Raw genomic sequence first — 24,933 nt, 5'->3', positions numbered from 1 at the left:
ACTTTAAAGTGGAAGCTGCTACACCCTGGGTAATTTCTGATATTTGATTCTTTCTGTCTGCTTGCATATTTTCTCCTTGATTTGATTATTGTGAATATAGCTATGATATTTCTTGGAGTTTTCATTTTGAGGTCTCTTTCAGAAAGTGATCAGTGAATTATTTCAATGGCTATTTTACCCTCTAGTTCTAGGACATCAGGTCAGTTGTCCTTGATTTCTTAAAAGAAGTTATCTAGGCTCTTTTTTTCATCATGGTTTTCAGGTAGTCCAATAATTCTTAGATTGTCTCTCCTGGATCTATTTTCCAAGTCAGTTGTTTTTTCTATGAGATATTTTACATTCTCTTCTATTTTTTCATTTTTGATTTTTTTGGTTTTGTTTGATTGATTCCCGTTGAGTCATTCACTTCCATTTGTTCAATTCTAATCTTTAGTCAATTATTTTCTTCAGTTAGCTTTTTTACCTACTTTTGCATTTGGCCAAGTGAACTTTTAAATTAGTTGTTTTGTTCTTTGGATTTTTTTCCATTTCACCAATTCTATTTTTAAGGGAGTTCTCTTTTTCCAATTCTGATTTTCAAGGAATTTTCTTTTTCCATTTTTGCCAAATCTATCTTTTAAGGAGTTTTCTTCCAATAATTTGTTTTTCCTTTTTCAAATTCTCCTGCAAAGTTCTCATTTCCTTTCCCCATTTTTCTTCTTTTAAGATCCTTTTTGAATTCTTCCAAGAGAGCCTTCTGAGTTGGAGACAAAGAAAGACCTATCACCTTTTAAAGGTACATCTATATGCTTTTTGCCTTTAGTGTCCTCAGGGTTTGAGGTCTGTTCTTCCCTGTCTCCATAAAAGTTATCTATGGTCAGAGCTCTTTTTGCTTTTTTGCTGATTTTTATTTATTTTTATTTTTTTAAAAAAAGAACACCTTACAATATTTATTCTAGACACTCAGATCTTATGAAATTGAAACATTTTTGTCACTATCATCACTGATACAATTTCATCATCATTACTGCCACTACCACCATAATTATATTGCATTTTCCTGATTTTTAAAGGTTGAGGTCTGCTTTTAGGACAAAGGGATATTATCCCAAGCTTTCTCTACAGGCAACAGTGGCTTCACACTGCCCTGGGGCTTGTGCTGCTGGCTTCCTTCCTGTGCTGGGTGGGTATGGCCAAGTCCCTTGTTATGATGTGGTGCTCATTATTTGCCTTCTGTAGTTGCCTTTAAGATCTCACAACTGGTCTGCTGATGCACTGGCTTCTGAACTAGGACAAAGTTGCCAAGGCTGCTGTATTTTGGCTAAGAACCTCCCAGTAGATTCCCCTGGCCCTGGGGTCTCTGCACTGAGCCTGAACTAGGCTACTTCCCCCGCCTGCCCAATTGAGACATACCTTTCCTGAAGTTCTTCCAAAATATCTTCTGCTGGAAATTTGTAACACTCCAATATTTGTGGGTTCTGTTACTCCAAAGCCTGTTTAGAGGCTTGATCTGGTATTGATCTGTGGGAAGCCAGGAAAAAAGACCTGTCTACTCTCTGCCATCTTGGCTCCACCCAAAAAACATGTATTTTTTAAATATTAGTTATATCCTATACCTTCTCCCCACCCAATGATTGTTGTATAATTCTGGCAACTAACAGTGGTAGTTTCAGAAACAAGGAAGTCAGGTATTCTAGGGAGAAGTGAGTTTCATTTTGAATATGTTGTTTGAGATGAAGGAAGAACATCCAGGACAATGTATCTAGTAAGAAATAGAAATTGACTCCTATAATTAGAGAAAGTTTGGCCAAAATTGCAGATTATTTGGAAATACAGATTTGATGTTAATTTTATAGAAATAATAACTTAAACCATACAACTGGATGAGATCTCTTGTAAACTAAAATAAAAATTAAAAAGGCTAAAGGTAGAACTTTGGGGAACAATTATATTTCGAGCTTTGAAGGAAGAAAAGGAGTCAGAAAAGAAGTATAGAAGTGATCCAGGAAGTGAAAAATCATAGTGGTTCAATGTTGTATGCATCAGAGGAAGAAAGAATTCTAAAGAGGAAGAGGAGCATATCAATATCAAATACAATGGATATATATAAAGGCATGGGAATAAAGATTAGCCACTGGGTTTAAAGATTCTATTTCTTGACAGAATAGTTTTGGATCATAAGCCATCTGGTCCAACTCCCTCATTTTTATAGATGAGAAAACTGAAGTCCATAGAGGTTGGATAACTTATCCAATATCATAGACAGAAGGACAGAAGCCATACAGTAAAGGATAGAGGAATAAGTAATGTAGAATTGGGACAGCAGCTGCAGACTAATATTTATAACAGTTTTGGGAGTAAAAATAAAACCTAAATTTTCTTAGTAAATAAAGTAAGTGAGGTCATCAGCTTAAAGACAAAGGGGCAGGTAAGATTAAGGTTTTGAGGAGAGAAGAAAAGTTTGGAAAGAGATGCTTTGAGGTATTAAATAATGAACTCATAAGAATCAAAGAAATGCCAGGCCACAATAAGACTTTTAAAGAGGCAACATAATATCAATCAAATGATCAATCAATAAGCATTTATTCAGCACTTACTGAGTACCTGGCACTGTGCTAGACACTGGTGATTCAAGGGAAACAGTAAAGTAATCCCTGTCTTCAGGGAATTTATGGAGTTGTAATGAAGTTGCAATTTTCACATAATTAGCATTTCTTTGTGGTAGAAAAGAACTGGAAATTTCAGGAAGATCTGTCAATCCGGAAATGGTTGAACAAGTTGTGGTATGTGATTGTGATGGAATATTACAACACTGTAAGAAATGATGAGTTCAATAATTTTAGAAAAACATGGATAGATCTGCACAAAAAAATGAAGAGCAAAATGAGCAGAACCAAACGAATGTCATATACATTAATAGCAATGTTGTTTTAAAAACAACTTTGAGCTATTATTCGACTATTATAAATAGCAAAATTAATTATAAAGGACCTGTGAAGGAAGATGCTATCTCCATTCAGGGAAAGAACTGATAGAAAAATGTATAGAAGGATTTTCCATATGTGTGTGTGTGTGTGTGTGTGTGTGTGTGTGTACACACATACATACATATTTATGTTTAATGGCAGCCATCTCTAGGGCTATTATGTATAATAAAGTTATATAACTTTGGTTTTTTCCCCACATATTCCATTTAAAAAAAATAGTAAGTTGTATACAATAGGTTTGCAGTTTCGTGTGTAATCATTTTTTTTTTCTATTCTCTGTTATGTTTATTTTATTTCTTAAGTTCAGAAGAAAAAAATAAAGAAAAAAAATTTAGTTGTTTCTTTAGCAGTGAATAGCAGCAACAAGCAAGTGTGGAAAAGGAAAAGTTAATACTTCAGGGTTCAAGATTGGAAAAGCATGTATAGTGGCCAATAAACTGAACAAAAAATTCTAGACTATCAGTGATGGCATTATTTCTTAGGGAGTACAAAACTACAAAAGGAGAAGAGGAAGCAAAAAAAAAAAAAAAGAACTAGGAGAATAGGATGGGGTCAAGGGATTGAAATTTTAGGTATCACTTTCACTTAATGCAATAAGGATAATAAATTATATCTACTAAACTAGACATTTTCAATAATCTATTCAGTGTTCTAATAAGTTCACTTAAGAACTGTAACCCAATTTGATTGACATTTCTAGGTGTTATTGATTGATGCAGTAGAGACAACTACCTGGAGTTGTCTGATTTTGAGCAAGGGCTAAAATTAAACTCTGAATACTCTGGAATTATGTCAGTGGTACTTAAAGTAAGGTTGGGAAATTTTTCAAGTAGAAGAGAGAATAACAAAACAAATAATTTTTAATATCCAAAAGCAAGAGTACAAACTAATTTTTTCAATTAAAGAAATAAATTCTGGCTAAGAGTCAGTAGAAAGCATATGATTCCACCTATTAATGAAGGGGTTTTTTTTGGTAGTAATTAAACCAGTAAGGTATAAAGTCTTAGGTTTTACATAAGAGCTATGGAACACCAATCTCATCCATGTATGCTTTTAAAGTGCTTTTGCATGTAGTGATTCATAAGACTATCAAATAAGGAACCACTACTTCAACTCTTAACAAAAAGGAGAAAAAATGGAGAAAGAAAGAATACATTGAAACAAGAAGCTAAGCTGCACAAATTGTCACACACATTCAATTGTAAAACTATGTAAAGGGTAAAAACAAACAACAAACCTGTGCATGGTGGGTAATTTTTTTTTAAAGAATAAATATGTTTCTCCAGAGGAAATTGCTCAAGAACATTCCTTCTTACATAACAATTGCCCCAGTAATACTATTCAGGTCAGTGTGTGTTAGGATTATCTGTTGCCTAAATGCCAACCGCGTAAATGGAGGCTAACTGTAGCATTTGTATGTTTTCTTATACATTTACAAGTGACTTTTGAGAAATACTTTGCCAATTCAATTTGTTAGTTTTGGGTCTTCCGGTCAGACTAAATCCCTTTTGTTTGTTTCCAGATGCTAGTATTAATGATATGGTTTCAACAAAAATATCATTACATGGAATGTTACACTCCTTCCCATTCTCTTTTCCCCAGTGCATTTTGTACAGCAAAAGAAAGTTCAGCTAATTTTTTTTTTTTGACTAATTTAACTGAAAAGCTGAACTTCATTCAGAGTAAGCTTCTCCAAGGACCAGACGTCATGAAAAATATTATTTTTCAAGAAAATTATTTTCAATTTAGGAACTTTTAATTTTTACTTTAGGTGTTTAAGTAGAGGGTAATCAATCTATTGTGGTTTCCTTATTCATGTCAGGCACCTATCATATATCCTGAACTGAAGTAAAATAATTTCTTCTATAAATAAGTCATATCTTTCAGCTAAAATTTTGCCAAAATGTGATGTGCTACATAATTTTGAGTTTTGTAGAGCCTTGTTGTTGGAGAAATTAATTTCCCTTCCCCAGGCACGATTTCCCTATCTGTAAAACAAAGAATAGAAGCTAGATGACCTTTCCAATTATAAATCACAGGTCTTAACATCTTGAAGAGCTAAATTTAATTCCAGCCTCTTGCTGCGTGATACCTGCCTTGCCCTATCTGTAAAATGGAATAATAACACATACCTCCAGGATGGTGAGAAGGATCAAATGAAATATTATTTGTAAAGCTTTTTTTCCAGAGTTTGGTTATTTTGCAGAGTAGGTCTTTCATGGCAGGCATGTAGCAGATAAAGTGCTGGGTCTGGAATCAAGAAGACCCAGGTTCAATTATAGCTTCACTTATTAGCTGTGTGATCCTGAACAAAATCCCTGTTTACCTCAGTATCCTTATCTGTAAAATGAGCTGGAGAAATGACAAACTACTTAGTATCTTTGCCAAGAAAAACTTCAAAAGAGGTCAATTAAAGTCAAAGACAACTGAAAAATGACTAAACCACCAAGATAAGTGCTTTTCCCCTTTTCCTCTAAGATCCAATAAATTAATTAGTACAAACCACTGAGTAATGACTAAGCAGAATTACCATCCCACCTTAACCTTGATTTTTTTATCTTAGCTTAAAAAAAAAAAACATTTTTGATTCTTAACATTACACTAAGATTTAATCATTTAACAAATTAAAAGTTCAGTTCTAGTTCTACAGAAGTTTACTTCTACAGTAATCACTGTTCTTACTACTAGTTGTGAACATTTAGTCATGTGTCTTCAAAAACAGTGGAAAACAATAGCCAGGAGGCAGGTTGTGTGGTATGTGGACTTTGTTCCAGCTTAGTTCCTTGAGAGGCTATACATTCCTGCCTTAAGTGGTGTCAGAAGCTAGAGGGGTGGGGAGAACAGGTTGGAGGGAAGGGAAGGGAGAACAGATTAAGGACACCAATTCCACAGAAAATTATAAGAATTTCAAATCCCAACACCATCTGTGGGTTTTTAACCAACTTTGTTTTTTGTTCAATTCATGAAACTACTACAATCATGTCTTATTTAGATCTTGCATCAAATATCTAAGGCAGGCTGTATAGTTCTAATAAATAAGAGCCCTGTCCTTGGAATTCACATCTACCTGGGGTCTAGTGCTACCTCTTGACATACACTGATTCTTGACACCCTGTTACTTAGCATCCCTGTGTCCAAAGTAATTTTAAAATTATAAATTTCAGGATAAATACAAATCTACTTATGCTGAGCTGATGAAATCACAGCTCTCCTTAAAAAAAAAAAAAAAAAAAATTCACAATTTGCCCTGTCAGACATTAAGGGACCCAAACTTCCATTCTTTATGCGTTGTTCTCTATTCAGAAGTGATCTTTGTGTCACTTGAATTCAAGTGTCTAAGGGGAATATTTTTTCCAAAATGAGAAATGTCTCCTTTTTTTATATTTTTTAAATGGAAAATTCTCATGCTAAACATTTCTTTAGCACTCTATCCTCAAAGTGCATTTTTTTTTAGTAAGTTAAAACACCTTTCAAGAAGAACTTCTAATGAAAATACTGCTAATACATACTAAGCTTCTATAATATTGGAAAGTCAGAACCCACTAACAGAGGACAAATTTGATTCTGAAATCCCTCATCAGCCTAACCAAGAGAGAAAACAGCATACTAAATACTGTAGTTAGTGGCTCTCCCAAAATTAGTAAAATTCCTATTTAACCCTTCCCAGAAGCTGAAAAAAAATAGATTTCCTATATGTATAGAAGAATCGAACATGTTTAACACCTATTGATTGGGTCACTTGCTGTCTAGGGAAGAGGTGGGGGCAAGGGAGAGGGAAAAATTTCAGAACACAAGGTTTTTTAAGGGTGAATGTTGAAAACTATCCATATATATATTTTTTAAATAATAGGCTTTAACTAAAAATATATATATTTCCTAGATTGTGCAGGTGAAACAGCTTCCCTTTTTTATAGTATAAAACAGTCAAGATTATACTAGATCCTTCTTAGGGACTTAAGGTCAGCAGTCAGTGAAACTAGTAAATTAGTTTTGTGGGCAAGGGAGGGGGAAAAATTTTAGAACACGAGGTTTTTTGAGGGTGAATGTTGAAAACTATCCATGTATATATTTTGAAAATAAAAGGTCTTAATTTTAAAAAAAAATAGACTTCCTAGATTGTGCAGGTGAAACTGAGCTTCCTTTTTTTATAATACAAAACAGTCAAGATTATTCTAGATCCTTCTTAGGGACTTAAGGTCAGCAGTCAGTGAAACTAGTAAATTAGTTTTGTGGGCAAGGGAGGGGGAAAAATTTTAGAACACGAGGTTCTTTGAGGGTGAATGTTGAAAACTATCCATGTATATATTTTGAAAATAAAAGGTCTTAATTTTTAAAAAAAAATAGACTTCCTAGATTGTGCAGGTGAAACTGAGCTTCCTTTTTTTATAATACAAAACAGTCAAGATTATTCTAGATCCTTCTTAGGGACTTAAGGTCAGCAGTCAGTGAAACTAGTAAATTAGTTTTGTGGGCAAGGGAGGGGGAAAAATTTTAGAACACGAGGTTTTTTGAGGGTGAATGTTGAAAACTATCCATGTATATATTTTGAAAATAAAAGGTCTTAATTTTTAAAAAAAAATAGACTTCCTAGATTGTGCAGGTGAAACTGAGCTTCCTTTTTATAATACAAAACAGTCAAAGATTATTCTAGATCCTTCTTAGGGACTTAAGGTCAGCAGTCAGTGAAACTAGTAAATTAGTTTTGTGGGCAAGGGAGAGGGAAAAATTTCAGAACACAAGGTTTTTTAAGGGTGAATGTTGAAAACTATCCATATATATATTTTTTAAATAATAGGCTTTAACTAAAAATATATATATTTCCTAGATTGTGCAGGTGAAACAGCTTCCCTTTTTTATAGTATAAAACAGTCAAGATTATACTAGATCCTTCTTAGGGACTTAAGGTCAGCAGTCAGTGAAACTAGTAAATTAGTTTTGTGGGCAAGGGAGGGGGAAAAATTTTAGAACACGAGGTTTTTTTGAGGGTGAATGTTGAAAACTATCCATGTATATATTTTGAAAATAAAAGGTCTTAATTTTAAAAAAAAATAGACTTCCTAGATTGTGCAGGTGAAACTGAGCTTCCTTTTTTTATAATACAAAACAGTCAAGATTATTCTAGATCCTTCTTAGGGACTTAAGGTCAGCAGTCAGTGAAACTAGTAAATTAGTTTTGTTTTGAGAGCTAGAGCACGCTCCAGACTTCTAACAAAACATTAGAATTACTTTTTAAATTGCTCCCCTTTTAGTGATCCATCCTTCTTGACAAACTGAGGGGCAGCAGTAGCTGAAGTGTGAAGGACCTCAAAGTATAAAGAAGCCCCTAACTGCTAAGCACAGTACTAAGTATTGCGTATTAAAACTACTTAGTAGGACTTCCCGTTCCGGAGACCCGGCCTCCTCCAGCTGTTTTTCATAAGATAAGGAAGGTCGGCGGCCTGGGCTGCCTCGGGCCGGTTTCTCCAGCAGGATCCACGCGTCCTAGCTGGGAACCAACCAAATTCTCCGATGCTGGAGGCTCTTTACGCCTGAGCCTGAACCATCACAAACAGCTGGTAAATGAGGGTTGTGACTGCAGTGAGGAGTAGAGATAAGAGGAGAGAGGAAATACCCATTTCATATTTAAGTTTCCAGCAAACTTTAAAGTATCCTCCTGACTACTAGGAATAAAAGGCTCGTGGGCGTCGGACTCACTAAAATACACAGTTTTAAATGAAACACACTGGGGCTCGTTTGTCCTGAGGCTGTGCGTCTTGAGCCAGCTCCTTCTATTTTCCCTACGCCGGCCTCTTGCACGGCACGATCCCTCTCCTGGCTTCCTCCCCCGCAGGAGGAGGAGGGGGGCAGGATGCTCTGGCTCAGCCACTTGCTATTCATCAACCGGTTCACACCGGCCGCCGCCGCCGCCGCGTCGTGACGTCCGGGAGGTGGTAGCAGCGCTGGGCGGACCTCTCTCCCCCGCAAGCCTAACCTTAACTCCGCCCTTTCCCCCCGCAACCTCGTCTTCTCTTATCCCTTGTCCCCGGGCTGCGATTGGCGGCCCGGGGTTCGCACGTCGCGCGGTGTACATAAGGGAGGGCTTGTGACGCAAGGGCGGCTCAGCACGCGTATTGGTTGCCGCGGGTGCGGGTCTTGCTCGGCGACGCGCTCTCTCTGGAGCCGCTCACTGTATGGTAGAGTCCCAGTGCCCCCGCCGCCGCCGCCGCTGCCGCCGCCGCCGCCCCGCGACGACCACCGCCGCCCCCTGCGCTGCAGTCGCCACCACCACCGCCTGCTGCGCCGCCTCCGCCTCGGGACCGGCTGTATGATTAGGCCACAATCTTCAATGAGTAAACATATTCCTGTGAGTGTTCGCTGCGCGTCCCGGGCAAGTCCGAGTCGCTCGGTGTCGCCGCTGCCGCCACCTTTGTTCCGTTCCTCCCGCCGCGGGCTTGCCGGCTCAGGGAGTCGTTCGGGTCCGGGCGGCCGCCATGTGGCCGGGAGGGTGAGATCGGGATGTGGGAGAGAAACAGAGCCGACCGGTCGTGCTGGGCTTGAGCCCGCCACGTCTCCTCTCCCCCGGGCGCTTCCGCTCCCGGCGGACGGTGGTTAGCGACTGGGGAGGCCGGTTTACGATCGCCGACCACCCGGGGCCCAAAGCGGTTGAGGGCCGAGCGGAGGGGTCGTGTGGCCGGGCCCGGTCGGGGGGTGACGGCCCGCGGGGGCGGGTGGGTCGGGCCGCTCGGCACAAAAGCCGCTTTGTGACCGCCGCCTCCGCCCTTGTCCCTAGGGGCCGGCGCGCCCCGGCCGTCGGGGAGCCCCCAGCGGACCGTAGAGCTGCTTCCCGGGTCCCTCTTTGTTCCGGAGAGAAAGAAAGCGGCCCGACCGGCCCCGCCGCCCCCGGCCGTGTGAATGCTCCTCGGACGCCCGAGGCTCCTGGAGGCGGTGGGTGTCAGGCCCACGGAAGGGTGGCGTCCTCATCTCCCCGGGACCGGCCGGTGGGGAGGGGTGAGACGCACATGTCACCCTTGGCCCCGAATTAAAGAGGGCATCGAGAGGGAGGGAGGGCTGGCGGCAGGACGCCGGGGACACCCGTTGGGCTGGCGGGAGGCGGGTAACGGTTTCCCCTGGGCCCGCCGCCTTACCCCCTCCCCCCGAGCTCCAGGGGCTGGCGCTCCAGGCGCCGGCCCGGCAGGGAATGGACCCTGGCCAGGTAGCCGCCCGGGCTGGGCCGGACCTGGGCGCCGGAGACAAAATGGCTCCGTTGCCTGCTGGAAAGGGCGATTCAAACCCGTGATTGCAGCCGATAGTTCTCCGTTTGAGGACTGGAGCTTTCCGAAATCTGGGGGTGCTCCCGGAGTGCGGGTAACTCGGGGAGAGAACCACCCTACTCCTCCTCCCCGGCCCCGCCACCGAGGCCGGCTTTCCTGCTCCTGCCTCTGGGATGGACCTCGGCGATTGAGGAGGCCCCGGTCACCCCCTCCCACTGTGCTCCCCTGCCTGTCTCCACCTTGTAATCTGAGTTGTTCCGGATTTAACACCACACCTCCGGGCTCTGGATAATGGGAACAAGTCGAGTCTTGTCTTTGCTCTGTGGGAGTTGGTCTGGAGAAGTCCAGAATTTGAGAACCGTGGAAAAGTGCCACCAGGGACTTAGGTGACATGTGAACCCAGGAAGCTCCCTAGGAGTGAGAAATTTCTTGATATCTCCCATGTTCATCCCCCAATTAAAAAACTTGGCCTTTGGAAAAGGCGCAGATTTAGGGGCATTTTTAATCGGGAACTATTTTAAAATTTCCGTAAAGCCTCTGTCCCGTCTGTGTCATTAGTATTTCTGTCCAAAATTTTGAATTTCTATTATGTTTTGGTATGGTAATGACTACCACCCTAAAGTTGGCTTCAAACTGTAACAAAAAAATGAGTGAATCCTGGTCCAAACTTCCTTTGAAGTGTTGCTTGGCTTACTCTACAATACTATACAAACATATTACATAGTGGGGGGAGAGAAATGTTAACATGATAACCTTTTGCCTACCTATAACCTAGTTTTACCTGATTATCTTTATGGTGCCAGTCATCTAAAGGTTATATTAAAGAAGGAAATGGTGACATCTGAAATACGGTAAAATTGGAATGTAGAGTTAAGTGAGGACTTTTTGAAGCTCAAGTTGCCTTCCCAGCTGATGGCACAAATTAGTGAGTCTAGTGATTTTTTTTTTTTTTTTTTTTTTAATGATTTGTTTAATAGAATACTCCAGTAAGCAGTGTTTTTCTCTCTAGATGAGGTTTTGGAAACAATTGTGTTGATTGAATATACTAATGTAATAATCCAGGTACAAATGACTCTGTATAAATTTTTTTTTGTTTTTTCAATTTGTAATAGTTTGACCACTTCCATAGTAGTTAAGGAAAACAAATTGATCAGTTGGACTGGTTGTCTTATCAAGACCAGTACTGACATTCCTATTTCCCCTCATAAAACCATTGTGGGACTAGTTGTATTCCTTCTTATCTGGAAAACTCTAGATTTGGAAGAGATTTTCTCATAGGATAAAGTAGTGCTTCTACTCCCACAGTTACCTAGACTTAACTTATATCTGAAGGTTGTGTAGAGGGAATTGACGGTTTTCTCAGCATGTTTTGTAATTTTCTTACTCTTTTAAAGATGCATGCAGCATTTTCACTGTTAGCATTAAGATACTGCTAGAATCATTCCCATTTTTACAAAGGAAGAAGAAGCAGGCTTAGGGAAGTGACTTGGGGTGTAAATGTCAAGACAGTCCACTTTTTCTAGGCCATTTGCTTAGTAAAATCCAAAATGATCTTTTGCCATTATTTCTGTACCTGTCCTGAAAGGCTCCCAGTCTGTCCATTCATCCTCTACACACACACCCCCAACCACAAGATGGCTCCACTGAGAAGAGTTAGCTAGGTTTGCATTTTTTGGTTTTTGATACTCTTTTGAAGTTATTCTTGTATTTCTGAATCTTTCTTTGCCTGAGCAAAGACCTTAGGCAAAAATCATTGACAGGGAATTTGTACAAATAACCTCTGAATAGAAATTACTTCTCACTTCTTCCCTTCTTTTGTTACTTTTCCAGTGTTCATGTTCTGTCCTCCCTTCCATACTCTGAAATGTGGACACGTGCCAGCTGAGGAAATTAAAAATATATGTGTTATGTTGTATTGTGGTGCCAGGTTTTTAAGTTACTAGTTGATATAATTGGCTGTAAACTTCCAGCTTTTCTCTTAAGTCAATGGCTGTTAGCTATCATGTGCAGATTAATAATTCAATATACAATTTATTGTAACAGTGTTATTGATCAAGTAATAATTGATCTTATTCTACATGTTAAATCCTGATCAGCAACTTGGAGGGAACAAAAACTAGTTTTTAAGATATTAAGAAATCAGTGATTATTTCATCTTTTTTTGTTTGTTAAAATCTTTCTCCTCTTTTCCCCATTGTAAGTATTCTCACACCTGCAAGTCTGGGGATAAAAATAAATTATTTTGGGATGTTTTTAGAAATGTGTGTGTTTGACAGCACTTTACAATGCACTCTGACATGGATTTGTAACCATTGTCTAGGCTTTTCAAACTTCATTTAACCTAACTTTGACTTCCATGATTCTTGTCAGGCCTTATTTTTTTTAAATGACCTGCAAGTGCTTATAGTAAGTAACAACCTCTCTCACTTAACTTTATCAAATTTTAAAATTGCAAAACATTGCCATTATCATCTTTGAGTTCAGAAAATGTGATGTTGAACTTTTTATTCTGTATGGTTTTTCCCAAATTCCTAAAATATATGTATTTACCTCTAGTTAATTTGCAAGATTTGGATACGTTCACGCAAGTTTTAGTTTGAAACAGTAGTAGTGCTATGGTTATATCGTCTGAAGTTAAAACATCTCAACGGTTTTTGCTTGTCATTTGATGTACCCCAATATGAAGATGAATAAACTTCATACCATATACGACACGCAAAATACTAATAATCTAGAAAAACCTTATTTTTAGTTAAGTTTTTTCTGTGCTCCATTTTTTTTTTCCTCCTTTAATTCTTTAAAGGACAAGGTGTCAAAACATTTGGATAGCTACCCCCCAAGAAAAAAATTTCACACTGAAATTCATACAATTAAAGGAGGGGAAAAAAAAATGGAGCACAGAAAAAACTTCTCATTTTCATCAAACATACAAGATTTTGATGGACTTAACTAAAAATAAGGTTTTTCTAGATTATTAGTATTTTGCGTGTCGTATATGGTATGAAGTTTATTCATCTTTTACTTTAAATATAGACAACTATGTATAGAGGCAAAGGCAAAATTTAAAGCTAACCATATCTATATTTCAGCCCAGTTGATTTTTGATGAAAAGACCAAAGCTTTTTTTAAATCTAGCTCTCTTTAGGAAGGTACTAGTTAAGTGAAAATGAACCAGCTTTTTTCAAATTGGTAATACACTAGTCATCTTTTTTAACTCAGAAAAAAGAAACCTTGCTCTTTCCCCCTTTGTCAGTCAGAAATTCTAAAACAAAACAAAACAAACCCAGCCTGACCCTAAGATTTTTAACTAAACCCAGATTTTTTTTTAAACTATAGTCTCCCTGGAAAGAAAAGCAGAAACCTCATGGAAGAAAAGTTAGGCTGCAAGAGATCTGATTTATATCCCTAAGGTATCCAAGACAGAGAAGCTTTTTGATTAAACAACCAAAATCACATTTGTAACGTGTGTGTGTGTGTGTGTGTGTGTGTGTGTGTGTGTGTTGGTGTTGGGTTTTTTCCCCTGGAATTGTAATGATTCTCACAGTATTCTACATTTAAATCTATAAACAGCATTCCAAGCTTAATTAGTCTTTGTGAATTTCCCATTTTATGCTTTAAATCAGAAAAGTCCCGGTACTAAACTTAAAGCAAATTACACACTATTATATAATTTTCATTTGATTTTCAGAATGATTTTTTTTGTGTGTGATTTCATTTAAATTGTTCTTTATTCCAACTTTATTATAGAATTAGCGATCAAGACAGATTTGCAGCAACCTGTCTATAGTCTTATTATACCCCTTTTTTCCACCCTTCTACTCCTGCATTTAAAATATGAGAACTGAGGAACAGTAGTCAAAGTGATTTGTCAAAGCTCATAGTATTCAGTGGCAGAATTTCCAGTGTTTAAAATCTCTCATCAGGGTTTGAGATGAAGAATGGGGTTGGATAGGCAACAATTTTCGCTTTTTAACAATGATCTCTTTATCTCTCTCTTGTTCTACTTTACCTCAAACACAGGCTTTTAACAGCCTTTATGAGTTGATCACAAAATTATGTTTGATCTCATCACAAATCTGGTTAGAGCATCAGTAAAGTCCAGTTAGAAGGCTGTATTTCAGTCTGTACTACTGAGTTACTTGGCATGCATTATTAATTTTTAGTACAGTAAGTACATTGAGGCACCCTGGTTGGCAGTCAGCAGACCTGAATTCTGATTTTGACTCTTCTGCTTTGTTTTTGGCCTTTAGTTAAGTCTTAAAATCCCTGAGCTTATATATATTTCCTTATCTCTAAAATAAGAATACTTGAAAAGCTAAAAGTTCTTAACTTGTGTCTGTGTGCCCTTTTAAAAAAATGTTTTGATAACTTTCAACATAATAATTTATTTTGTGACCTTATGTGTTGTTTTATGCATTTAAAATGTTTTTAAGTCATATACTATCTATTTAATCTCATATTTTAATATTTCATATTTAATCTCATATTTAAGTCATATACTATCTATTTAATATCAAATGCTGAATAACACATAAAAGGTTAAAATCCTTGCTTTAACATGAAGAGATCAGAATTTGACTATCTTTGAAAGGACTAGATTGTCAGTTGGTGACATTTTTTTTTTAATCCAAAAGGCAAAGAAAATAGAGATTTTATTTCAAAGCAAAATTATATTTTGTGTTGGTTGACACATCTGGTTCTTCTAGTTAGTGTTATAGCAGTCAGTGCTATTTTATAAACTCTGACTGGGGGAAATATCTTTGAATTTTCATCTCACTCACAAAAAATTATTAGCTTCATTAAAAAAATTTGGTCCCTAGTCATCCATTACATTTTTTTTTTCCACGTAAGCTAAAATAAGGCTTTTGCTTCATTGATAATGTTAAAACATAGGAATTTTTTTTTTTAAATAAAATACTAGAAATTATTCCTTCAAGGAACTAGGGACTTTTCCAAATGGTATTGCCATATCATTATTCCTAACTAAGGAATACACTTAGTTATTAACACGCACCTGTGGATGTAGAATACTACATATTATGTCAAACTGTTTTTCTTAATTGTTTCTATGAGGGATGGCATGGAGAATGGGTTATATGGGGAAAAGTAGCCAATACAAAGGCAAAAATCAATTTAAATTTTTTTTTTTTTTAATTTAGGTGAGGTGCTTTTGGTAGTGAAAACTAAAAATATTGATTCCTTAGACTAAGTCAGGTGCTGTAAAAATAGGATTTCCTCCCATTCCTCCCCAATAATACTCTTATTTTCCAACTGAAATAACTGAAGTTTTCCCTTTTCCTCCTACAGCAGTTCTGTGGTGTTCTTGGTCACACATTTATGGAGTTTCTGAAGGGCAGTGGAGACTATTGCCAGGCACAGCACGACCTCTATGCAGACAAGTGAACTGTAGAAATTCATTACTACTCCACCAAGAAGCCCCCTTAAGAGCGGTTAACCTGGACACAAAGTGTTGAATTGAAATTGGCAGAGCATTTTACAAGAGTTCTGACCTGGATGGGGTAAACCTCAGTGCACTGCCTTTCTTTTGCCTCAGTATTACTGGATTGAAGAATTGCTGCTTCTTGTTAGGAGGTTCATTTCATTTCCCATTGCTCTCAACTTCATACTTAAAGCACTGAGAATTTCAAGTGGAGTATAGTGAAGGAGACTTCAGTTTCTTTACATCACTTCTGTATTCAAATTTTTAAATCCTTTCATAACCTTGAGTGTTTTTTTAACTAAATTGACATGGCTCGAATGAACCGCCCAGCTCCTGTGGAAATCACCTACAAGAACATGAGGTTCCTTATTACACACAATCCAACCAATGCAACCTTAAACAAATTTATAGAGGTAAGTATGGAAATAAATAATACTTTAATTAATTGAATTGCCGTTTAACAGCAACAGGAGTTTAGTTTAACAACTGTAAACTTCAAGGGGAGGGGAAAACCATGTACGTGGTAATTATTCCCTGACCCAGTACTTTAGGAATTTTAGATGCAATACATTAGGGAAGACTACATTCTAGTTATTAGTCCCAGCAATAAGGTTAAAATAAGAGCAAATTGGATTCTAACCCCTGAAATAGGAAAAAATGCATAGATGACTTGATTTGGGATCTAAAAGTTAAAATACACTTGAGTTCTTCTTAGTCTTCTTTAGTGTTCAAAAGAAACTATTTTACAATTCTAATCTGATTCAATTAGTGATTGATTCATTGGCATCTTAAGCTAAGAAATAGTAGTTTTAGTAAGTTAAAAATGCTGACATCCGAATAGATTTCCTGTTTCTTTAGTTTGGCTAAGGACAGAGTACTAAGCTGGTAATAATAATCCAGTCTCATTTAGTCAGCTTGTTACTAATGATTTTACTTTTCTTTGGAGGAAGAAATAAATATTACTCTTGTATTTCCCACTTCATGGCATACTGAATGAAAATTCTAATAACATATTATATGTAAACCACCTTTTACAAGTAAGGAATACAGAAGCCTATACACAGTCCTCGAAATTAGTTTCATTAGTCTACCAACTAAATAATGCTGCTGAAATTTTCTTTTACAAGTCTGTTTAGTGAAAAAGGGATACATATCTAAGTTTATAGCCCAATATTAGACTTGTATCTTAGTTTTTAGAAGAAAGTCATTGAGGTACTTATGAGTATTTGAGGGCTTCTTAATATACTAAGCATTTTATGTATTTTTTTTTAATAGTTTTGAATGTTTAAATATAGGATTCACTATAGAAGTATTAAGATTTCATGAAAAGGCCAATTACACATTAGATTGCTGATGTGGTTTTTGTTTCTGTTTTTTTAATTTCAGTTTTAAATTTAAAAAAGCATTTATATCCCTCTTTTTATTTTCTTTTCCTCATTTAAAAAAATAAAGAAAAACAAAATGCATAACAAATAAGCACAATCCAAAATACCAAATTTCCATATTGAGCACGTCTTGAAAGGCATGTCTAATTTTGCAAGTTGAATTCATCTATATGTGTGTGTTTTACCTTCACCTTTTGCTTTCCTAAAGACATTTATTTTTTAATTCAGGGTTAAAACTATAGTTTTATTAAGGGGAGGAAGAAACCAAGTAGATTATTCCTACTCATAAGAGTAGAAGGGCTTTGTTTAAAAGTTTATACACCACTCAGTCTCTAAATTTTCCATCCATTCTTTCTTAGCATACTACAAAATTTACAGTAGAAAATGGATTATAATTTTAATTATTTTTTAAAATGTAAGTCCTATGAAGTATTTTTGTTCTCAAATCAGAAATTATAATATAGATTGGAATTTACTTAAGTAATTAGTTTACTAAGACTTGAGTTTGTTTAACTTCTGATTTTAGTGTTTAGGGGTTTAATTTAATGGCCAGTTTTTTTGTTTTTGTTTTTGTTTTTTGAGGGAAAATTCGGTTTTCTTGATTGGGAAAAAAAAAATTCTTTCATTTACTTGAGTAAGAAGAACATGAAAAAGCATACTTCTAAATGAACATTTTTAACAGCCCCAGTTCATTAAAAATTATTAAAAGTACAGGATATTAGATCTGAATTCTTAAAAGACAAAGAAGGGTGTGCTCTTAATAAGAATATTTCAGTTCTTACTAATTCTTCAAAAGTGACTTGTTACTAGAACCAATCTGAAATATTTTACTGCTTTATAAAGGAAACTAGTTATCTTTTATTTTGTGTGGTTTTTGTTGTTTGTTTTTAGTAAAAAATGAGTCAATTCTTGATTGTGGAAAAATTAGAATAGAATGCTTCTAGTCTTTTCCAGTTCTAAATCTGATCCTGTAAAATAATTTTTCTTACTTCAGCTCTTTGAATAGTTGATGGTCATTAGTTGTAATGAATCATTTATTAATGTATTAATTTATTAATGGAATAAATATTTACTAATGTATATGATGACTGAATGTCGTTATATTGGAAATAGTAAAATATTGCAAAATAAGATTTATTCATTTATTTATTTTAAGGAACTCAAGAAGTATGGAGTTACCACAATTGTAAGAGTATGTGAAGCTACTTATGACACAACCCTTGTGGAGAAAGAAGGCATCCAGGTTCTGGTAAGTGATTTTAAGTTTTTATTGTTGTTTCTTTACCAGATTTCATCCAAAAATATTTATCCATTTTTGACTACTTTTCTAAATGTAGTAAGGGCATTGAGTCATAATTAAAATAATTTTATAAATATAAACTTAGTGTGGGGAAAATATATTAGTGAAAAAACCTGTACCACTTGGATTGTGGATTTAAGAAAGAGAAAGTGCATGCTCACAAAGACCTTAAACTTGTTTATAATTAATTGATAGTAAAGCAAAGAATACAGTGAGAGTTTGTGCCAATCTGTAATATAACTACCCAGTTCTCTTTTACCCTGATTCAAGATATGTTGCAGCACATAATGCAGCGTTGTAGTTTACTTACCCTAACCTCAAAGAGGCTAGAATAGTCCTATAGTCTCAAAAAACTAGAATTTCCTTTTCACATGTACTCTATAAGTACAGTATTCTAGATTGTCTAGAATGGTTATGATTTTATTTGTGTTTTAGGATTGGCCTTTTGATGATGGAGCACCACCATCCAACCAGATTGTTGATGACTGGCTAAACCTAGTGAAAACTAAATATCGTGAAGAACCTGGTTGTTGCATTGCTGTTCACTGCGTTGCAGGTCTTGGGAGGTAAATAGAATTTACAAAACATCTGTTAAGATTTGTTGCTAGGCTAAGATCAAAAATTGTTTAATTAGAACTATTATTCATCTGTATGTTATGTTCATCGTAGTTGGATAAATCTATGTTAGTAAAATAATAGTTTATTTGAAAGCCTAACATAAATGTGGCTTGTTTTTATTTGGTTTTGTTTTTTTAACCATCACATTTCTGCCTTTTATGAGGCCATGATTTATTTGGTGATTACCAAATCTACCAGTAAACATTTTTCTAACTTAAGCAATATGAAATGAGTTTTATGGTATGCTTGCAATTTTAATTTTATCCCTTATCTCAGCCTAACACAGATTGGTTTCTTTGGAATTTAACATAAAATTTAACATAAAAGCTTAATCACAAATTCACCAGGCACTTTAAATACCTACCTTATACAGTGCTAGGCATCAGAGATCTTTCCCTAAAGAAGTTAAAATATATTAGAGTTTTTCTGGAGGTCTGGTATTTATAAAACTCAAGGTAATATTTACTTTTTTTGTTTGTTTGTTTAATGCAAAAAAATTAGAGACGAATAATATTTTGAACTCTTTGAAATGTTGAACTTTGACTAACATTTCTTTCTCAATAAATATTTGGAGACCACAATGAAATGCTTATGAAAGTGAAGGTTTTTTTGTTTTGTTTTGTATGCCTCATTTTTATATTTAAAAGCAAATGTTTGCTCTAGGGGTTTATCTAAGAAAAGAATATCTAGTAGATTTCAAGTTGTGGTGATATATCAGGTAAGGTTTGGGGGGGGGGGGGGGAAGATTTAATATCACCAAAATTTCCCTTGGTATCTTTCTTAACCTCAGAGTGATCCCATCTTTCATAAAGGAAAAAGGTAAAAGAAATCGGCAAAACTATTTAATACAGACATAAGCAGTGTGTGCAATGTTCTATATCTATGAACCTTCTAAAAGGAGAAAAGGATGTAGTTCACAACATCTACTTTTGTTCTCATTTGTTTCTGTAATCATTGTTCATATTTTATTGGCCCTGCTGTCTTCCCTTTGCATTAGTTCATTTAAATCTTCTGTGCTTTTGTTTTCCTCATACTCATTAATTTTTATAGCATAATAATATTCATCGCATTTATACACAACAATAAATTGTCATCTACTCGTTCTGTTCTTTGTTCAAAGTTCTACAATAAAATAATCTGATGTGTTATAGGGACTTTATTATCAGTGTAGGCCAAATAATTTAAATAAATACCATAATTATCAAATTTTATGGCAGTCAGTTTTTCTAAATCTAGTCAATGATTCCATTTGTGATACAACAGAACTATAGAAAGTTTGTTGCAGAAGGTGATACAATTATAACAGCAATCATCATGCCCTATTAGTGTCTCATAGTAAGAATTGATGTTCTTTTAATAGTACATTTTATACAATGATGATTAACCCTCTACTATCACAGATACTTTTTCCTGGTTTCTTCCTGCTCTATATAATGGCTCTGAGGACAGTGTGTTGTTTTATATTGCAATGAGGAGATTAAATGATTATGCCATCCATTTGACTTCTTATCTTTTACTCTTTAGGTGTCTCAATCACATGTATTCTTGAAACATTTACTTTGAATTAAGTTGAAAAGATCTCTAACAGAAGAAAATAATCAAGGATGTGAGCCAGTTACTCTCTTTCAATTAATGTTCAAAACAGTTAATTCCACACTGGAAGAGTGTCATTCAGTTGTGAAATATATTCCTTTTCTGATGGTGATTCAAAATAGTTTTTAAAGAAAACAGTCTTAGAATTCAATTATACCTGCAATGGTCATCCAAGAATAGACATTAAAAATAAATTCTCTTCCTAGCTCATCCCTTGGCACATTCTCCTAATCTTTTTTCATCCTTTGCTTTCAGAACAAGAATTAAAATAGTAACTATGGATTGGACTGTAGCAGGTTTTGTTATTTGGGTCAATTGATTTACTAAAACTTAATCTCTTACCAGAGCTCCAGTGCTCGTTGCCCTTGCACTAATTGAAGGAGGAATGAAGTATGAAGATGCAGTGCAATTCATAAGACAGTAAGTATTTATTTTTTAAGAGAAAGCTATTCTGACAGACGAAACTCACTTATGGCAAGTCTTCCCAGAAATTTCATCTTATGTGATAGCAAAGAACAGGTGTTATATAAATTATAATGAGTAAAGGCAGGGACAGAGAGGAAGCATCTTCTACTTCTCAATCACCATTCTAATTGCTAGGAATACAAAGACAAAAAACAGCCTCCGTTCTCAAGGAGCTCACAGTTTTAAGGAGGAAGAGAACTTGCGAACATTTATACATGTAATATACATACAGTATACATTGGAGATGATCTCAGAAGGGGCTAAGATTGAGGAGAACTGGGGAAGACTTTTTGCTGAAGATGGTACTTGATATTTCAGCTGAGACATTTTTATGTAAGATTAATCTGGCATATATGTGAAGGATAAATTGGAGGGAAGCATATATTGACATTCTTGTCAAGTATTAATGAGAGGAGTGTTTAAGGAATAGAATAGCATGAATGTGAGTAGAATTTATTGCCACAAATTGGACATGGATTACATTTAAAGACAATAAATGATGAAGTTGTTGTAGATCTTATTTTTTTATATGTTCAATTTGTGATGTCAAAAGCAAATATAAATTGACCTAGCAGGAAATTTAATTTCTTAGTACAAGTCATAGCGTTATAGTGTTATAAAATTAGATGTAATTGTAATTTTATACATTGAGAAATTTTAACTTTGGATTCTAGAATCTTCTATTTTCTTATTTCTTTTAAAATGGAAATAGACTTTTTCTATAAAATCCCTATCTCTTGACAAGTGGGAGTTGAACTTTCAGCTCCAAGCTACTAGCGATGACTCCTTTAACTGGTGGGAAAAGCTGTTTTTTTTATTAGAAACTTTTCACAGCCCTCCCATTTCTTGGTGCCAGCTAGCTCCTTCTTAGTCATCATCTATTTTCTTTGCATCTATAGGCACTCTCGGCGTTGATCTACTTGTTTCACTGCTATCACATGTTTTCATTTGGCTTTTTCCTTTCCTGGCCCATTGTGAAAGAGGATGGAATCTTTGATTTAGCCCCTCTAAGATTTAGGAAGAGTTTTTGTTTGTTTTATTGCCCCCTAACGAGAAGAAATTGTCTAGTAAAAAAATTTGAATTTTGATGTCCTTATTCTACCCTTTTCCACCTGCCATATAATCATCATCTCCCTACCCCAGTTTAAAATAAACTTGTGGGGAGGAGTCTTTTTTTTTCTTTTTCATTTTTAGTAATTTTAACATGTGTATAATCACTGGCTGCTTTTCAACCCATGAAAAGCAGCCAGTGGTCTGCATGAGGGGAATAAGAATCTAAATTAGAGTCACTCTTTACAAAACTTATGTTTATGATCTGAAAAACTCACTCTTGATAAAACTTTATGCTTATGATCTGAAAAACTAAGGTGCAGAGAATTTTCAAGGGATTTTATTACTATCCTATGATACCACTATCTCACCAGTCCTGTCACTAAAGATGATCCTATTGGGTAAAAGGAGGATTAGGCATTAGTTAAAAAGAGTTCTTGGCAAGAGTAGGGATAGAAGAAAGCACCTGTATCCATCAGCCTTTTCCTAATGGTTATATATATATGTAAGTGCTCCATTAAGAGTTCAGTTCTCTGCAGTCTTGATAGCCAGTCTTCTAGGAAGAAAAAAATATTAAGTTGAATCCATTTAAAATAAGTCAAAGAAAAATTTAAGTGATTGTTTAGAAGGAACCAATAAGTTCAGCAAGAATTGTAGATAATTCTTCCCTGAACTTTTAGTGGTCATTTCTAATGTATTATTTATGAATTTGGGGTGTCTCATAGGAGGACACTGTACTGAATGAAATGAGTTGTACAATAGGCAAATGTTAGAGAACTTTATTGTTGTTGTTTTTTATAGAAAACGTCGTGGAGCCTTTAACAGCAAGCAACTTCTTTACTTGGAGAAGTATCGTCCTAAAATGCGGCTGCGCTTCAAAGACTCAAATGGTCACAGAAACACCTGTTGCATTCAGTAAAGCTGAGCTGCCTATATTATTGCCTTGGAAGCAGAAATTGGAGACAGGACCTGGGGCAAATTACATACATAACTAGCCAACATATAGGCTTGATGAATAAGTCTAATGAAGCTTCCATAGGAATATTTTAAAGCAATTTTATAGGTTACAAGCTTGGCAGAAATGCAGCTTCTGTCTTTGGGTTACTAACAACCTGTTCGGACACTTAGTAAAAGATTCTTGCTGTTCAGCCTTTGGAACTTCTTGTTTATCATTTGTATCAATTGAACTTTTCCTGAAATCATGCAGTATTGAGTTACAAATCTTATTCAAATCTATTTCCCAATACCAGAGTCTTATCAGCAAATATGAAATTTAAAGAGATTAGGTGCCAAAATACCCAGCACAATGCTTACATATTTTCAATATCATACAGAGTTAACATTCTGGGAACTACAGACAGTAACCTGAACACTTTGTGGTTCATATTCCTTCAGTCATTTCAATATTGAAGATAGGGCCTATATGGTAATTGCCTGCTCACTGTATGTTTACATCTCCCACAGTCGCACTAGAATATCAGGATTTGCACAACCATTCATTTTTTTGGATTTTACTAAGTCTTATGGTGATACTTTAATGTCTTTCTGTAAACCTTTGTCTCATTTTGTGCTGTTATCAAGACCTGCATTTTGAAAAGAAAAAAAAAATCATAATCCTCTGGTTGAAAATCCATGTAAAAATCTACACATTGTACAGAAGCACACAAAGTCTTTACTGTCTCCAGACAATAAGCCTTACAGTTAATTTAATGTTCGCACTAATGGGGTGCAACTTGACAGGGAGGGCCTGAAAAGGATGGGAGGGGCTATTAAATATTTCTAGTAAAATGTTGCCTTTGTCTTGTGCAGGAAGTATAGAATATGCCCTTTACTTTAGTAAATATTTTTTAAAAGGTAGAGATGCTTTGTTATTGTAGCTAAAGCAATTCTTAATCATAAAATTTCTGAAAATCTTGTAATTTCTTTTATTGTACCTATTGAAGGTTGTTTACCAACTATTGCTTTTGTTGAAAGTGATTTTTCCCCTCTTTTTCCCCATTCTCTCCCCCCTCCCCTGGGGAAAAAAAATTGGGTTCCTGCTATGAATTGAGCAGACCTCTAATATTTTGTATGCCTTTTGAGCTTGTGTAACTTAATATTTGGATACTTGATAATTTGTTTTATTATGTAATTGATAAAATGGTGATGTGTATTAATGTTAGTTCAACCATATATTTATACTGTCTTGGGAATGTGTGGTTATAGTTCTGTGGGAGAAATAATTTTCCAGTGTTCACCAGCTTGTAAAATCTAGTGCGAGAGCTTAAACATCTAAATAAATAAATACTGAAATGCACTTATCACTGCTGAGATTGTTTTGTATAATTTAATAATAACTTTCATTTATTATAAAGTTTCTTTACTTGAAGTACTAAATATTATTCTATCTTTTATAAGTAAAAAGTAATATTCTCCCTTGTTGATAGAGCTGAAGGATAGTCAGGTGAGAATGCTATTGGTTCTGTTATGAAAACATTTGCAGGATAGCATTTATTTAAGATCTACAATAAATACACCAAATTAACTGGGCACAATGTACCACATTTGACTAGAGTATAATATCCTAGAATATGATTTAAAAATTTTAAAGCCAGTCCTTGGGGTATCTTGCTTGTGTACATTATAGCATGTTTCCTACTTTTAAAAACTAAGGGAAAATATTGCTTATACATGTTGTTATTATAAAAACACTTAAGGAAAAGGCTAATCCATTTCCCATATCTTCACTTTCATAACACTGCATTTTATAACCACAACTATTAAATATTTGGTTTCTGTGATTAAACAAGTTGGATGATTTTCCTGCATAAAAACAAAACTATTCTCTCCATAGTGCTGACTGAGATCATTATGGAATTGATCTAAG

At 35.8% G+C, this 24,933-nt stretch overlaps 1 protein-coding gene across 4 annotated transcripts; it reads left to right on the top strand.

The window, feature by feature from the left end:
* The first annotated feature begins 9,047 nt into the window (after window positions 1-9,047).
* Window positions 9,048-24,367, top strand: PTP4A1 (protein tyrosine phosphatase 4A1). Of its 4 annotated transcripts, none has more exons than XM_031964684.1 (6): window positions 9,048-9,309; window positions 15,527-16,069; window positions 18,198-18,290; window positions 18,777-18,907; window positions 20,898-20,972; window positions 22,869-24,367. In XM_031964684.1, the coding sequence occupies exons 2-6, from the start codon at window positions 15,965-15,967 to the stop codon at window positions 22,984-22,986; spliced, it is 522 nt and encodes a 173-aa protein (XP_031820544.1). In that variant the 5' UTR covers window positions 9,048-9,309; window positions 15,527-15,964; the 3' UTR covers window positions 22,987-24,367. The 4 variants fall into 4 exon arrangements, with proteins under 4 accessions (XP_031820544.1, XP_031820542.1, XP_031820543.1 ...); XM_031964682.1 differs by having other exon boundaries at window positions 15,524-16,069; XM_031964683.1 differs by lacking the exon at window positions 9,048-9,309 and adding an exon at window positions 9,765-9,890 and having other exon boundaries at window positions 15,524-16,069.
* The last annotated feature ends 566 nt before the right edge of the window (window positions 24,368-24,933 follow it).

Source organism: Sarcophilus harrisii, chromosome 4, assembly GCF_902635505.1.
Source record: "Sarcophilus harrisii chromosome 4, mSarHar1.11, whole genome shotgun sequence".
NCBI lineage: Eukaryota > Metazoa > Chordata > Mammalia > Dasyuromorphia > Dasyuridae > Sarcophilus > Sarcophilus harrisii.
This window is presented reverse-complemented; position numbering and strand designations above follow the sequence as displayed.